Raw genomic sequence first — 18,056 nt, 5'->3', positions numbered from 1 at the left:
GAAATTCTTAATGATCAATTATCGATTAATCGATTAATCATGCCCATCCCTATTGCTTATACAAATAGGTTAGGGTTATGGTTGTAGGTTACTACTAATACCACTACTGTGTTTGTAGAGCAGTAGAGCAATCACCTGCAATTGAATAAAAGCAAGATGATAAGTTTTATGGCATACTGTGAAACATTGCATATAAAACAAACAGTTGCTTGCTCTTTTCCAGAAAAATTACACGGCACGTTGTTAAATTAGTGTTAAAATTACAACTACAGTATAGTAGTTTTTAAAGCTCCTATGTTACACGAAATTGACTCTTGTGACCTTAAAGCTGTAACTTCAACAAAAACACACCCGGAGTTGTGTTTTGTTTCATTCACACATGCTGGTAACCCTTTATTTATTATTAGTCTGTCTACATCTCCAAAGCTCAAAATGTTCTGTTCCAGGGCTGAAATGATCCGCATGATTCTAGTGAAGGTGTATGGAGCTTTAAAACACAGTGGAGCACTTCCTGAATTACTGCCTGACATCACAAGGTGGAAGAGAGCATTTTCTGTTTGAGAGGAGAAGTGAAGTAAATAAGCAGGATTTGAGTGTTAAAACATGTGTAAATGAAACAAAACACAACTCCTGGGACGTTTTTGGTGAGGAAACAACATTATGACCTAGATAAAGAAAATAATAATAATAATATGGACCCTTTAATGCATCATAACTGTAATCAATCAAATTGTTGCTGAATTGATTCACTGTTGTTATCTGTTCTGTTTTGCTTTGGTACACGTCTCCAAGTACTTCTGAGAGTAAAACAAACTTATCTCCATGTTGCCGTAATAAGTTCAGTCCCAGTCGTTTTGTAATTCTGTGCCTTTTCGTGTCCTCCTCTATAATTAAACTTCTCTAATCCCCGTACATGTGTCATTATTATTACATTATCACGTTATTAGAGCATGGCTGAGTATAGCTGTGAGGCGGTGTACCTGGAGAAGGGCTGCTGCAGTGTCACCATCTGCCGATCGCCCTCTCTCTCCTCCTCTTCTCTCTCTCTTTCTCTCTCTTTCTCTCGCTTTCACAGATGTTGTTTTGGTCCAAAGAGACTAGTCTTGGATCAGTCTGGGAGGCAGCGCTGCAGGGGAGAAAGAAACAAACTGAAATAAATACTTGAATGCTTAAATCATTCATAGAAGACAATAATGAACGGTTTAACTGAAGTTTCCTGTCAACACAAGTGACTTTTCATGTATCACTTTAATTCTAGACTAGAGTAAGGGACAGGTATTATGTAATGTCTTAACTTTATAGTGATTCAATCCAGTTTACTGGTCAAGGTTGGCCCAAAACGTCTCATAATATTAAATTTTAATCATTTTGAATCACAAATGGGATCATTTTTATCATATGCTGTTAGTTTTTAATGGAAATAAAATATATTCTCAGTCTCTGCACTAGTATCAGTTAATATTAGATAATCAAAGCCAAAATATTGACATCGGTATCAAAATACCAGTGCATCCGTAACCTGAATAAAGAAAATGAATCTTGTTTTGAGTAGTTTTGACTTGTATGCACAATATAGTAGACTATATAATTATAGTTAGTTGTTTTGTTTTGTTGATTTGAAAACTTAAATAAATAAACACATTATATTTAATTAGGGAAGAAAATAATCGACAGACTGATACATTTGCTGTAGACACGAAAACACACACAAACAAACCAAGTATCTTGAAACATCACAACGACTGACTATAAATACAGATCGGTCAAACTCAAGTTAAAGATATTCCATTTTTACAGTGTAGTAGAGCCCCCGTACCCACTCTCTCCCTTTCCCTCTCCCTCGCTCCTGTCTAACAGTGCTGTAGTGGGACATGATGTGTGCAGATCTGAGTTTAGTGACATTTTAAAATCGCCTGAGGAAAGTGTCACCAAACCCTCTGAAATAATCCAGTCTGAAAATCCTGCTGCTCCCAGACAAACTGCTCTGTCACCAGGACACTGCGGGGTACTGCGCCTTAGGGTCAAATGCATTCATTTTATTCAACTGGAAAAACGCTGTTAAGATTAAGAAGCTCTTTTTTGCCGATGTATGCCAATACCCGATATCAACCGATACCAGTGTAGAAACTTAAAACAGCACTTCACTTAGAATCATTCCAATGATTCAGACCTGGAACTGACAATTTCTGCTAAACAAAAGGTAAAAGGTAGCTATTAAATTGAAAATTACCACTTCATGACATCACAAGGTGGAACAGAGCATTTTGAGCTTTGGAGACGTAGACAGACTAATAATATATGTGTAAACATGTGTGAATGAAACAAAACACAACTCCAAGCATGTTTTAAGGCACTTAACATGAGTCAGTGTTGAGAAACATATGACCTTTAAAGGTGCACTATGTAACTGGAGGGTCAGACACCTGTTTGTTACCATGGTGATGTTATGCTTTCCCTGCAATGAGGTATGTCATTAAATTTATACATCTACATGGAGACAAACAGGTGACACCACCAGGCCAGATCAGATCTGTGGAGAGGCAATCCCACTCAAAGTAAGAATACATGTTTAGTTGAACAAGTGCGAGATATATAGCCTACTTTTGTGCCATACTGAGTAACATTACGGGAAAGGAGTAACATCTCCGTGGTTACAAGCAGGAGACAGATCCTCTTAACCAGAAAAGTTATGCAATGCACCTTTAATTTAACAAGAGCAGAGAATAAAAACAACCTTTTACCCATATAAAAGAGAAAACTACAAAATAGTAAAATTGGTTTGTTTGTTTGTTTCCTAACATTGTGTTTCTGTCATTGATGTTATCTTGAACTAATACTAGAAATGCAACAAGCCAGCACTGCCATCTAGTGGTCGTTATGGAGGTTCACAAAAGCTAATGTCATTTTTAAACCAATAGACAATTCTATAAACAAGACACATTTTGAAATCACTTGACTCATTTATCACAAAAATGTATTTCTCCCTCCAAAGTCTGAACTCTGCTCCAAACCACATGCTATTACTGACAGAAGACTGGCTGTAGAGCTCTTCATGAAAAACCCCAAAGTTGATACCATGTTTAGAAATGACTGAAACAAAATTTAGATTAAAATTAGATAACTCGTCCGGCCCCAAGAATAAAGACAGACTGTAAATTGTTAGAATGTTAGAATGTCAAAAATTAAACCTATTTTTCAATACTATTCAAATTGTCCTTTTTTGTAAGCCTTGTGAGCCAGAAAATAGCGCACAGGAAAGTAAATAAATCCATTACTTATTTCATAATTTTCCCTCGATGGAACTCCACAGAGACCGTCCAATCCGGTTCAGGAAGTACATTTTGAATTTATTTTTCCACCTTTTAAAAAAGATCAGACATTAAAAGTTCATCGAGGAGGCTAACACGTCACGTGGGAACGACTAAGTCCAAAAAGCACATTTGAAAACACAAGATTCTGCAAAATGTTTTAATAATTTAGCTGTTTATAAAGTTTCAGAAATAGATTTTAAATAAATTTACAGCATGATCTTACTTACCTGAGCTTTTAAGACTTTTAAAAACTAAAATAAAGGGTGTACGGGTCATTGTTGAGCGCCATACTGTGTGTCAGTTCATGTTTGTCCACTAGATGGAGCTGTCGTCCTGCCCTGGTACTGCTACACAGACGTTGTTTCATAATTGCACATTTGGAGCTTTTGTTTTGTCTTTGAATCTGGAGCTAAAGATGAGTCACTGCTTCAACTCAAATGAGACATGAAATCATCTGCTGCCTCTTTCATCTTTATATTATAGTCTATTATTATCGCCACAGAGACAACTGAAAATGACAGGTCTCAACAAAAGAATTCACATGTTTAATTTTATGAAGACAGTGCATCTTAGTTATACATGTGAAATTATATGGCTAAGCACTAAATCAATATTAGGACTAAAACCGGCACTAAACCTGGACTAAAAAAATTGGATAACTTCAGTCTTGGAATTGCCAATCTCCACTGAACTAAAGGAAAAAGGTAGCTGCTAAATTGGAAATGTTTGCATCATGAATCACAAGGTGGAACAGACCAATGTGAGCTTTGGAGATGTAGACAGACTAATAATAAAGGGTTAGTCAAACATGTGTGAATGAAACAAAACACAAGTCACTCCACACTCCTCAGGTCTTTGTGAAAATACAAAGAGTCCATGCAGCATCTCCATTGTACGCTGAATAAAAGGAGAGCAAACATTCACAATATCCCAGAACAACCAGGCCTTCTGTCATGTCATTATAGCACTCACTACAGACACAGCACAGACAAACAGTCTTTCACTGATGGATGAACCGGAGACTGTCTTTGCCACAAAATGTTTCATATAATTTAAAGATCCTGTATTACATGAAACTGACTCTTGTCAACAATGTTTCCTCATCAAAAATATACCTGGAGTTGTGTATTTCAAAATACTCTGTTCCACCTTGTGGTATCATGAAGCAGTAGTTTTCAAGTTAACATCTTTTATTCAGAAGAGCTTGGCAATTCCAGGTCTGAAATCATCCAAATTATTCTAGTGAGGGTGTGTGGAGTTTAAAAACACAGTAGAGCACTTCCTGTATTACTAAATGACATTACAAGTGTTTTCTGTTTGAGAGAAGAACTCAGTCTAAATATGCAGGGTTTGTCGTTTAAACATGTGTGACTGAAACAAGGGAGACTGCAAACTCAAATTGACTTTGCCTTTGTCTGGCTTATGCTAATTTTGCTGTTTGATGGTTTGAAGCAAATAGAGTACAGATTTTCACTTTTGACTTCGAACTTCCAATGAACTGTCTGAAATTAATTATATGTATAGTCAGGGTGTAGGACTAAATTCTTGACCCTAGGTACAAATTATCAACACTACATGTTGTCTAATGAAAAATGCATAAATTGAAATAAGATTTCAATTTCAAGTTGAAATAAGATTACTTACTGGACCCTGGGTACACAGTACCCTTTACCCCCAGTCTGATGCCCCTGTGTATAGTGATTAGTGAGCAGGCTTATGTTACGTGTACTTTTGTATGATTGTTGATGTACCTTTCCCTGTCCTGATAGATTATTTTAGATCAACCTGGGATTAAGGATGAAAATTAGCCACGTTGGCTATAATCTTTAATCATAATCATTTATATGTGCTGTCCCTTTGCAAATAAATAAATAAGGCACAATTTATTGCATGCTTAAGTTATCTGCAGTTAATGTTTGAATAAGTCCATGTGAGCAGCTCTTTAAAGCTCTTTCTGATTTATGTTATAATGTTTATAATGTTTCCTCATCAACACATTCCCACATGTCTAACACACAAATCCTGCATATTTAGGCTGACTTTTTCTCTCAAACAGAAAAAACTCTGTTCCACCTTGTGATGTCATGTAGTAATACAAGAAGTAATACCTTTTAACAAAAAACAAAAGGAAGCTTAAAACTATCACTAAATGACATCACAAAATACATCAGAGCATTCTGTGATTTGTCCATGTAGACAGACTAATGAATGAAGCAAAACACAATTCCAGGTCTGTTTTTGAGGAGGTAACAACATTATAACATGGCTTAAAGCTCACAAGAGTCCTTTTTATGTAATATAGGACCTCTAAACAATATTACCAGTTTACAGTCTTATTCTATGCTCATATTTGCAAAGGAGAATCATTATTGGAGGACATTGTGTTGAGTATATAACTAAACCTATTGAACTTTAATTATATTTAAATGACATATTTCCTCTGTGAGTGGAGCAGCTGTGTTGATTGTCCCATGAATCCACTTTCACATCTGCCTTAGCGGCTCCTATGGGACTTTATATAATAGATAAGCAGCAGTGGACAACTATGTTACTAAATGACATCAAAACATGAAATAATGCTTAGAGAATATGTAAATTAAATGTACTTTGTTTAAAATATCTTATTATAGATGCCATTTCCAGACTGACATGGTTTGTATGGATGGAGTATGGTGAATATTAAGATGACTGCTGAGATATGGTTGTCAAAAGTATCAAAAATCAGATACTAGACTGACTAAACATTTGAGCAGGTATCGATACTAAACACAAAACACTGTGATTTAATGTTATTCTATTGGGTAAATAAAGAGTGTTTCATCATCGTGGTATTGGCATTAGTATTGAGTATCGAGTCTATTCCTTAGTTTCGAAATAAAGTTTGAAATTTTAGTATCATGCCAACACTATGCTGAGGTTACAGATACAGAAAACAGGCAATGTTGGGAAGAATACATATTTAGTTATATAGTTACAGTCTGTCTTCATCTCCAAAGCTAAAAATGCTCAGTTCCACCTTGTGATATCATGAAATCATAGTTTGAATTTGAATTTATTTGACCAACAAAACAACAAAATCAACACAACCATACACACACTCACTCACACTTGACTGTTTGAACAAAAACTTAGACAGAGTTCAAATAGAGTCACAAAATACAACAAGATGAACAACAAAATTTAACAAAATGATCAAAAACAATTACACAGGTTATGTAAATATTGAACAAGAGCATTTTTAAATGAAGGGACAGAAGTTAATGTGCGAATCGATGAGGGAGCTTTATATTTAAATGAGTGTTTTCCTATTTGTTTTTTTGACTCTTGAGACAACAAATTATATCTGATCTGCATGATGTAAACTGTAAGAGGATCTGAATGGAATTAAATATTTTTTGAAATATTCAGGAGAACTGAGATTAATGCATTTAAAGATAAATAATAATCAGTGAAGTTGACATCGGGAGAACAGAATGAATGATTCTGCAGACTGTTAGAGAAAACATTGAGTGGCCGGAGGCTGGGAAGAATTAATTGTGAGATAATCTTTTTTCTGACAAAAAAGCTAAAACAATTGATGGACTGGTAAAGTAATTTTAAGTCATGTGAAATTTTGTTTGTAATTGTTTGTATATCGGTGCTGAATGATAACCTGATTCATCAGCCAGTTTCACTTCTTGGAAACCGTCTGACCTCACAGCATTAGGATTTGTTCTCTCAACAGTAGGCAGGTACTTTTTTAATTTAATCAATCGCTGCTATTTGGTCGTGATGTATGTAATACGTCGCTAACGAGGCTAACTGATATATTAAGTTTTCCCCAAATCCCGTAGGAAGAAGGTCAATAACATCTTTCCCCTTGATAAAATTCACCAAACATTCTTTGTTCCGGCTTTAATTCCTCGATCTCGGGAATCATTGCCAACACAGAATGTGTGGCTCTTCGCTGATTGGCTAGTGCCCGGACTTGCACTTCCGGGTTTCTTGCAAACCGTCTATTGTATTTTGATTCATGATCTAGTTGCTGGAGAGAAATGAAATTGAGCGGAGGCACTAAGTGGCGCAAGTTGAATGAGAGTAAACAGCTACCTTTTATCTTTTGTTCAGTAGAGATTGACAATTCCAGCTCTGAAATGACCCAAATTACTCTAGTGCAGCTGTATGGAGTTTAAAAATATAGTTGTTGTTTTTTTTGTTGTTTTTTTTTGTTTTTTTTTGCGAGAGCAGTTTGGAGTTTTATTTTGAGAGCTGCCATTTCCGGAAAATATCTCATGCGGCCTACATCTTTTTTTTTTTTATTACAGTAACAAAACATCATAACAGAACATAGTTGAGCACTTCCTGTATTACCATATGACATCACAAGCTGGAACAGTTTGAGAAAGCAACTCAGCCAAAATACGCAGGATTTGTGTCTTAAACATATGTGAATTGATAACATAGATCAGAAACTAGTGTAATATTGACCCTTTAATGCAGGGGTCATCAAACTAAGGCTGTCTCCGGCCCTCCACGCCCCTTTGACTGCCTCCCCCAGCCCCTCTGCCCCTCACCACTTGAACTGGCCCTAAGATACAATCCTCAAAAGTTGTCATGGCCTATTTTTTTAATTAATTTTTGTACAGTTTAGTGCAGTTAAAGACAGCAAAATGGCTAGTGTTAAAGTATGAAAAGTTGACAGAGAGTGCCAGGTTTTCAAAGAACAGTGGAAAAGTGTGGCGGTTTTCACAGAATATAACCTGCATCGTCAGGGTCATACAATTCTGTTACATGGTCTAATCAACCCTTACCCCTCATCACAGTCAGGAGCGATAATGTGGCCCCCAGAGAAAAAAGTTTGGTGACCACTGATTTAATGCAATACTGCGGAACATTTCAGGCAAAAATGATCACAAAAACATCTTCAAGCATGACAAGCACGCATTGGACCCTTCACAAGAAAAGTTACAAGAAAATAGTGCCCCTTTAAAGAAGAAAATGCACAAACCTAAAGTGTGCAGTATTCCAGGATCGTAATACTGTATATTCCTTTGATTTCAGGAAAGTAACTGTATACTACCAGATGAAATATTCGGTACATGTATTCAGTTACTTCCGAACACTGGAAATCAGAAACCATGAGGAAGACCAAAGAGGATATTTCTGGATGTGGTCAAATAGAAAAAAAAATTAGTTTGTGTGAGAGAAAAGCAGGCAGAGAAGAAGGTTACATAAACTCCAGGCTATATAAATATGCGAGCTATCAAACGGAGCCATGTTGTGGGCTGTGTTATATTTAGCTGAGACTGCAGACAGATGCTAACATGCTATGAGCTAAATACACGCTTCCTGTCATCACTACGTTCAAATAAACAGACACAAGCTTAAAGGGAAGTCCTGGCTTTCCTCATCACTACTACATAAACTATTGTGATAGAACTATACTGTAGAATGGGAAATGCAAGGGAGGTTTTCTTTTCAAATCCAACTCCATAGATCTGTAACTTTATGCAAATAATGTCACTGAGTTGACTAAATGTTGTTTTTTTTTAAGTAAATATTGTAAAATCTGCCCTATGTTATGCAAAATTTACTCCTGTGAGCTTTAAGCCATGTTATATTGATGTTTTACCTTCTCAAAAACAAACCTGGATTTGCGTTTTGTTTCAATCACACATGTTTAGGAATGCTGCATTTTTAGTCTGCTTGGCGCCAGCCCTTTAAAAATCTGTAATATTTGATGTTTTTTCTCAAAATGATGTGGAATCATGTTATTAACATTAGTGTCATTCATAATCACCTACAGAACATAAATCAGAGACTACAACACGTGTGCTCAGGACTGAACCAACTAAAACGGGACTAAAACAGGACTAAACCAAGACTAAACCAGGACTAAACCAGGTCTAAACCAGGACTAAACTAGGACTAAAACAGGACTAAACCAGGACTAAACCAAGACTAAACCAGGACTAAACCAGGTCTAAACCAGGACTAAATCAGGACTAAAACAGGACTAAACCAGGATTAAAACAGGACTAAACCAGGAGTAAACCAAGACTAAAACAGGACTGAACCAGAACTCAACCAGAACTGAACCAGGACTGAAGCAGGACTAAACCAGGTCTAAACCAGGACTAAACGAAGACTAAACAAGGTCTAAACCAGGACTAAACCAGCACTAAACAACGTCTAAACCAGGACTAAACCAAGACTAAACTAGGACTAATCTTGGACTTTAGCGCGATAGAAAGAAGCCCAAGCTCGCGGAGCAGGGTGTCCACAAAGCGCGATCGAGTGATGCACTTAGCCTGGTGGAGCACGGAGCTCTGTGCCAGTCCTCCTGCAGTCAACTAACAGTCTACGTGCGCACACCTCTGGGCCCGTCCTGACACTCAGTCCTGGTTTAGTTCTGGTTTAGACCTGGTTTAGTTCTGAATTTGTCCTGTTTTAGTCCTGCTTCAGTCCTGGTTCACTCCTGGGACAGTAGTGCAGATATCATGAGCCTATGCAGGTTCCATTACTCATAGCTTCTGTTTGCCATTGAAGTTGTAGGCTATTTTATATTTGTTATTTTTTTTATATTTCACATCGGGAGAAGTGGGTGAACCTCGTACCCCTGTGTATCACGCTCACTACACCCCTGCTTACATCTACAAAGCTCAAAATGCTCTGTTCCACCTTGTGATGTCATATAGTGGTAGTTTTCAAGTTTACCTTTTGTTCATTACAGATTTTTAAATGTTTATATTAACCAAATGATTATAGTTAAAGTGTATAGAGTTTTAAAATACAGTGGATTCACAACTCTACAACTTGGTCCTGGTTTGAGTCCCGTTTTTTCCAAAATGAGACCTAGTCCTACTTTAGCTCTGGTCTAGTCCAGGTTTAGTTCAGGGTTTAGTCTCAATTTTCCTTGATGTGTGCACAAGTATGAACACTCTTGTCTCGGACTTGGTTATGTAAATGTTGTCTGGGTCTCTAGTCATGTCATGTTCGTGAATAAGTCGGCTCTTTTGAACGGTTCCTTTCTTAAAAGAATCAAATCTTTTTCTTTCTAATTTTATGCATTTTTACCATTTAATCTATTTGATTTTTACACTGATTAATGCTGAACCAACCACAAGAATCAGCCCTGAAAAAGAGCAGGGAACATGAATGAGAACTTTGTGCACACACAAAAAAAAAAGCATTATGATAACAGTTTTTGAATAATTATTTAGAATGATTTAGAATGTCATAATCTCAAAAGGTAAACAAACTCCCACTCTCAGTTTGAACTATTTTAAACAGATCTGGGCCTTGGTCATTTTTCTCTGTGGTTAGTTTGTTGTTGCGTTCTTTTCTGTCATATAAATAAATATGAAAAAAAGAGCATGTCCTTTGATCAGCTCTTTGACATGAGCCGATCCAAAAGATTCGGATCCCACAAAGGAGCCGAAAGTCCCATCACTTGTCTCTGGACACAGATGTCTTGGTACATGTCAGCTGACTAGACTTCGCTTGTCATTCTGGTAATAGTTTAAAAAGAACAAAACATTTATTATTTGATCTCTTTGTCATTAAGCCACACCGGGCATAGTCTGGCTCTCATAATAAACATTACCCTCCATGTGACATTGGGCTGAGTCACTTGTGTCCTTGATTGGATTTTGGTTTAGTTTGATTCAGTTTGCTCTCTGAAATTCTGCTCACATGAAGAGGAGCGTCTGGGAAAGACTCAGAGGACGTTAGGGACAAAAGGGTTTGGTTTAGCATTTGTTTGTTGCCAGTTAGTAAATCTAAATAAGTTTCTCGGTCTGCATCATGTAATATTCTCCACTTTACAATATTAGCTACACAACTGTGCTCATACTGAAAGATGCTGTTTAAATCCATTTTGTATTTTTATTTTTAATGTTCAGATGATCTTAAAAGTTATTTGACAATGTTTGCTAATGCGCATAGTGTCTCCTTGGTAACTGGTGAACATTCCACAAATATGCAAACATGTAGAACACCCCCAGCATGAAATCACTGAAAAGTATGAATAGGGATGAGACAAGACACAGGACTGGGTCCAAAAGAACGAGACAAGACAAGAATAGGTTTTATAATAAATAAATTGTGTGCTTCAGTCACAGACTGTATAAAGAAGTGGACTAAGCAGGAGACTAAGGATGAAATTTTTTTTGGGCTAAAATCCTGCACATTTGAAGTACATGTTTGTCTCTTACATTATCTTGTCTTTTAATATGCATTGTCCCTTCAATAAATAAATACAAACAAACTAAGTGTGTGTGAGGTCACACATAGCTGGCGAATTTGAAGCCAGGTTCTATGTAATGAATAGGATTTATTAATGGACAAAATAGTGAAATAAAAACACCAGGATCATGTAGAGCAATATTCCAATGTAAGTCAGTGGAACCAGAGCTGGAAGAGCCTGCATGTGAAAATGGACATAGCTGGAAAATGGACATAGCTATGTCCATCCATCCATCCATCCATTTTCGTCCGCTTATCCGGGGCCAGGTCGCGGGGGCAGCAGCCTAAGCAGGGACTCCCAGACTTCCTTCACCCCAGACACGTCCTCCAGCTCCTCCGGGGGGACCCCGAGGTGTTCCCAGGCCAGCCGAGAGACATAGTCCCTCCAGCGTGTCCTGGGTCTTCCCCGGGGCCTCCTCCCGGTGGGACATGCCCAGAACACCTCCCGAGGGAGGCGCCCAGGAGGCATCTAGAACAGATGCCCGAGCCACCTCAACTGGCTCCTCTCGACGTGGAGGAGCAGCGGCTCTACTCCGAGCTCCTCCCGTGTGACTGAGCTCCTCACCCTATCTCTAAGGGAGCACCCAGCCACCCTGCGGAGGAAACCCATTTCAAGCGCTTGTATCCGCGATCTCATCCTTTCGGTCACTACCCAGAGCTCATGACCATAGGTGAGAGTAGGAACGAAGACTGACTGGTAAATTGAGAGCTTCGCCTTTCGGCTCAGCTCCCTCTTCACCACAACGGTCCGATACAGTGACCGCATCACTGCCGAAGCTGCACCGATCCGCCTGTCAATCTCCCGTTCCTTCCTTCCCTCACTCGTGAACAAGACCCCGAGATACTTGAACTCCTCCACTTGAGGCAAAGACTCCCCACCCACCCGGAGAGGGCAAGCCACCTTTTTCCGGTCGAGAACCATGGCCTCAGACTTAGAAGAGCTGATCTTCATCCCAGCCGCTTCACACTCGGCTGCAAACCGCCCCAGTGCACATTGCAGGTCCTGGTTCGATGAAGCCAACAGGACAACATCATCCGCAAACAGCAGAGATGAGATCCTGTGGTCCCCAAACCGGACCCCCTCCGGCCCCTGACTGCGCCTAGAAATTCTGTCCATAAATACAATGAACAGAATCCGGTGACAAAGGGCAGCCCTGGCGGAGTCCAACATGCACCGGGAACAGGTCTGACTTACTGCCGGCAATGCAAACACAGCTCCTGCTCCGGTCATACAGGGACCGGACAGCCCTTAGCAAAGGGCCCCGAACCCCATACTCCCAGAGCACCCCCCACAGGACACCACGAGGGACACGGTCGAATGCCTTCTCCAAGTCCACAAAGCACATGTGGACTGGTTGGGCAAACTCCCATGAACCCTCGAGCACCCTATGGAGAGTGTAGAGCTGGTCCAGTGTTCCACGGCCCGGACGAAAACCACACTGCTCTTCCTGGATCTGAGGTTCGACTATCGGCCGGATTCTCCTCTCCAGTACCCTGGCATAGACCTTACCGGGAAGGCTGAGGAGTGTGATCCCCCTATAGTTGGAGCACACCCTCCGGTCCCCCTTCTTATACAGAGGGATCCACCACCCCGGTTTGCCAGTCCAGAGGTACTGTCCCCGACCGCCACGCGATGTTGAAGAGGCGTGTCAGCCAAGACAGCCCCACAACATCCAGAGACTTAAGGTACTCAGGACGGATCTCATCCAACCCCGGAGCCTTGCCACCAAGGAGCTTTCCAACCACCTCAGTGACTTCAGCCTGGGTGATGGATGAGTCCGCCTCCGAGTCCCCAGCCTCGGCCTCCTCCTCGGAAGACGTGACGGTGGGATTGAGGAGATCCTCAAAGTATTCCTTCCACCGCCGGACAACGTCCCCAGTCGAGGTCAGCAGCTCTCCCCCTGCACTGTAAACAGTGTTGGCGAAGAACTTCTTCCCTCTCCTGAGGCGCCGGACGGTTTGCCAGAATCTCTTTGAGGCCGTCCGATAGTCCTTCTCCATGGCCTCCCCGAACTCCTCCCAGCTCCGAGTTTTTGCCTCCGCAACCGCACGGGCTGCAGCAATGCTTGGCCCGCCGGTACCCGTCAGCTGCTTCAGGAGTCCCCCGAGCCAGCAAGGCCCGATAGGACTCCTTCTTCAGCTTGACGGCATCCCTTACTTCCGGTGTCCACCACCGGGTTCGGGGATTGCCGCCGCGACAGGCACCACAGACCTTACGCCCACAGCTCTCGAGCAGCCGCATCGACAATAGAGGCCGAGAATGAAGCCCACTCGGACTCCATATCTCCAGCCTCCCCCGGAATCTGGGAGAAGTCCTCCCGGAGGTGCGAGTTGAAGTCCCTCTGACAGAGGGCTCCGCCAGACGTTCCCAACAGACCCTCACTACACGCTTGGGTCCTGCCAGGTCTTTCTGGCTTCCTCCTCCGCCAGCGAACCCAACTCACAACCAGGTGGTGATCAGTTGACAGCTCAGCCCCTCTCTTCACCCGAGTGTCCAAGACACGCGGCCGGAGATCAGATGACATGACTACAAAGTCGATCATCGACCTCCGGCCTAGGGTGTCCTGGTGCCACGTGCACTTATGGACACCCTTGTGCTCGAACATGGTGTTTGTTATGGACAAACCATGACTAGCACAGAAGTCCAATAACAGAACACCACTCGGGTTCAGATCAGGGAGGCCGTTCCTCCCAATCACCCCTTCAAGTGTCACTGTCGTTGCCCACGTGGGCGTTGAAGTCCCCCAGGGAGAACAACGGAGTCCCCGGTCGGTGCACTGTCTAGTACCCCTCCCAAGGACTCCAAGAAGGCCGGGTACTCAGCACTGCTGTTCGGCCCGTAGGCCGACACCACAGTGAGAGACCTGTCCCCGACCCGAAGGCGCGCAGGGACGCGACCCTCTCGTTCACCGGGGTGAACTCCAACATACAGCAGCTGAGCTGTGGGGCAATGAGCAGGCCCACACCAGCCCGCCGCCGCTCCCCGCGGCCAACGCCAGAGAAATGGAGAGTCCAGCCCCTCTCAAGGAGTTGGGTTCCAGAGCCCAAACTGTGCGTGGAGGTGAGGCCGACTATATCTAGTCGGTAACGCTCAACCTCCCGCACAAGCTCAGGCTCCTTCCCCCCCAGCGAGGTGACATTCCATGTCCCCAGAGCTAGTCTCCATGTCCGGAGATCCGGTCGTCGAGGCCCCCGCCGTCGACTGCCGCCCAGATCTCTCTGCACCGGCCCCATATGGCTCCTCCCGCGGGTGGTGGGCCCACGTGAGGACGGCCCCACGTCGCTCCTTCGGGCTAAGCCCGGCCGGGCCCCGTGGGGGAAGGCCCGGCCACCAGGCGCTCGCTGACGAGCACCCACCCCAGGCCTGGCTCCAGGGTGAGGCCCCGGTGACGCCAATCCGGGCGACGTAACTGGCCTCTGTGTTGCACTCATCATAAGGGGCTTCTGAACCGTTCTTCGTCTGACCCGTCCCCCCCGGACCTGTTTGCTTTGGGTGACCCTACCAGGGGCATGAAGCCCCCGACAACATAGCTCCCGGGATCATTCGGGCACTCAAACCCCTCCACCACGATAAGGTGACGGTTCAAGGAGGGGTAGCTATGTCCATTTATATATAAATCTACTCCCATGTCTATGGATCCAGGCCACAATTTTTGTTGCTGTAATTGTAGCACTGATTTTTCTAAGTACAGCTTCTAAAAAGATATAACTCAGCAAAGTTACCTCTTTTTTGTCCAAACCAAATATAAATCTAGGGAATTTTATCTCTATTTAAGATTCTGTGTCAGAGATTCTTCTTCTTCCTGTTTGAATTGATGAAATGCCATTATAAAGAGGAGGACCAGCATGTAGCGGCCAAATCAAGGAACTCATTGGCCACCGATCATTCTACAAAGAAAAAAAAAAAAGTTCCACAATCCGCAATGTCCACAAATATCCACCATGTTTTTCAACCTATGATTTTTTTCCCCTTTCTTTGTTCCTTGTAAACGCGCATATTTGTTTTGACATGGACAGACCATGCGTGACCCTGACTGGCTAATCCACCTGTCAATCAAACCCATCTAAAAACAAGGAGATTCAGATTCACATCTGTGTAAAGTACTGGAGAAGTGTGTATTCTGGATCCTAGGCAACTTTAAAGTACTTTCCACTAATTAATGTTGGTACTGAGCCTGGACACAGAGCATGTCCTGCTCGAGGCTATTTTATTAACCTTAATTAACCCTCCATGTGCCCTCTGCTGGCAACAGTGGATATATGCACAAAAACAACTAAATAGCTTTCACCTGTTTTCCTTAATATACCATCAGTTCTCTGATGCCCCCGAGTCTGCACGCATCATTTAGACAGAGGATGTAGTGCGAGGTTCATTTTGCTATAAAAACATACACTGACCTTATAAACTCTAATAATGCCTCCATATAACATAAAGTGTAACCATATGACAAGAAGAGCAGCTGGAGTCTCACCTGCCTCATGCTTTTCTCTATAATTAAACTTTTTAACATTTCTGGACCTGTGCCAGTTTTTTAAAGACAGACTGCAGCTATAGCCTATAATATATGTATTCTCTAGGATGCAATGATGTGAGAAAAATATCTAATTGCAATTTTTCTTACAAGCATTTCAATTAAATTTGTGAAAGGATTCTGTAAAAGTTCACATTTTAAAAACATCCAGAAGTACTGACTCAAATACCAAAATATGGACTGACAAACTAATACAAGAGTCACATTTCAGAACAGTTCATGCAGATCTAAAGTAGTGTTAGTAGTTTTTATGCAGAATAAGTATATTTTGTTGTTTGTGGAGGACATTTTGTTACTTAAAAAATAGCAACCTTCACGAATTATGTCTATTCAAATTGCAATTTTCCAATTTCGATTCAGCTGTGATTCATACTGTAGCATTGTTATAGTTTTTCTGTCGGACTATATACGGATGGAAGGTAACGAGTTACAAGTAGTAAAGTACTGTACTCAAGTAGAATTTTTACATATCTGTACTACATTTTGCTTCACTACATTAGAAAGAAGGTATCTGTACTTTCTACTCCACTACATTTTTTTACTGGACTGAAAAGTAAAGTACTTTTCAAATGATTTTAGAGGTTATTTTACCATGTTTGTGGTAACATCTGGACTACATTTTTTAATTCAAGCTTTTACTTTGAGCAAACAAAAAATACACAAAATTCATGAGAAAAATAAGAAATTAATTAGTTGCTATGAATATATGTATAATGTTTTAATCAATATCAGTACATTTTTACAAATCAACAACACTTGTGTGATATGCTTTTTAGTCTTAAAGTACATTTTTAAACGGATACTTTAATACTTTTTTGCATGTGATACTTTTACTTGAGTAACTTTTACTCTAACTTTTATATCTATACTTGTACGTCAGTAACAAAACTGAGTACTTCATCCACCACTGCCCATATACGAGCATTCATCATTGAGCTCCATCCCAACAGTATAAAGCAATGAGTGTGTGTTTACTGATCCAGAGGAACACAGGCCTCTGTAAACACTGTAATTACACTCTTCCTTTTGGGTGGGAGGCCTTTAAATGGACTTTTATCACGAGAGCCACTCATGTTTGTGAATGAGATTAGGCCCTGATCAAGCACTGGTGAGTAAAAGTACTTGAAAATGATACTGTTCAAGTGGCAATTGTAAAGGGCCCATATTACAACACTTTCTGATCTAGGTTATAATGTTGTTTGCTCATCACAAATAAAACTAGCCTGATTCATCAGCCGGTTTTACTTCGTATCACTTCGTACAAACCGCCTGACCTCGCAGCCTTAGATTCAATTTAGTTTTGATTGCATTGAATTTTGCAGCCCTACTATGTATGACTTTTATGTAACTACACCCATGTTGGTTGTAGACTGGTAGCAAAAATTTCCCGAGTTCATTAGGAACAAAGAATCTTGGGAGATCTTGTTGCAGATGTTGTTGCACTCTGTTCAAAAGCCAGATTAAAAAACAAATGACTGGCCTAATTTATTTTGCTTGTTGTGGTGAATTTTGATGTTGCTTTGTTGGGTTTTTGGCTGGGCTCTGTGTGAGGGAGGGGCAGGTGTCAGCTGGACAGGTCACACAGATAGAAAAGACAAATTCAAGTTCCACGCTTTTTCAGCATTTACAATAATCTATTCAACTTTCAGAACTACAATATCTACTATTTTCATCAAGTTTAGTGTACCTTCTACCTTGCATGTCCTAAGATGTTACGCATCGAGGAGAGTGACAGTGATTATTGACCAAATTGTTCACTTTTTTACAGAGATGAATGCAGCTTACAAAACTTTTGGGAATGTTCCAGATTGAAGTGACAACATGTTTACTGTGGGAGAGAGTGGTGATAGCAAAGCACAGACTTTGGAAATCTATTGGGGCTTCAATCTCATGGGGGCTTCATGTAGATGAACTATGATTTACCCTGGAAGACTGATTTAACCTTCATCGAGGCAAAGGTGTCTAGAACCTCAGAATATGGAGGGTG

The 18,056-nt window shown here is 41.0% G+C and overlaps 1 protein-coding gene across 1 annotated transcript in view; it reads right to left on the bottom strand.

The window, feature by feature from the left end:
• Positions 1 to 18,056, bottom strand: part of LOC129407978 (nck-associated protein 5-like) — a 118,049-nt gene that overhangs the window by 56,360 nt on the left and 43,633 nt on the right. Inside the window, exon 2 of the mRNA XM_055150638.1 lies at positions 981 to 1,126. Within this exon, the coding sequence (XP_055006613.1) occupies positions 981 to 1,009 (29 nt within the window). The 5' untranslated portion in view covers positions 1,010 to 1,126. The remainder of the gene's footprint in view (positions 1 to 980; positions 1,127 to 18,056) is intronic.

Source organism: Boleophthalmus pectinirostris, unplaced genomic scaffold (genome assembly GCF_026225935.1).
Source record: "Boleophthalmus pectinirostris isolate CB_2022bp ecotype Guang Dong unplaced genomic scaffold, ASM2622593v1 HiC_scaffold_1, whole genome shotgun sequence".
NCBI classification, from domain to species: Eukaryota; Metazoa; Chordata; class Actinopteri; order Gobiiformes; family Gobiidae; genus Boleophthalmus; species Boleophthalmus pectinirostris.
Note: the sequence above shows the minus strand (reverse complement) of the source record. Positions and strands in the feature narration are given on the sequence as shown.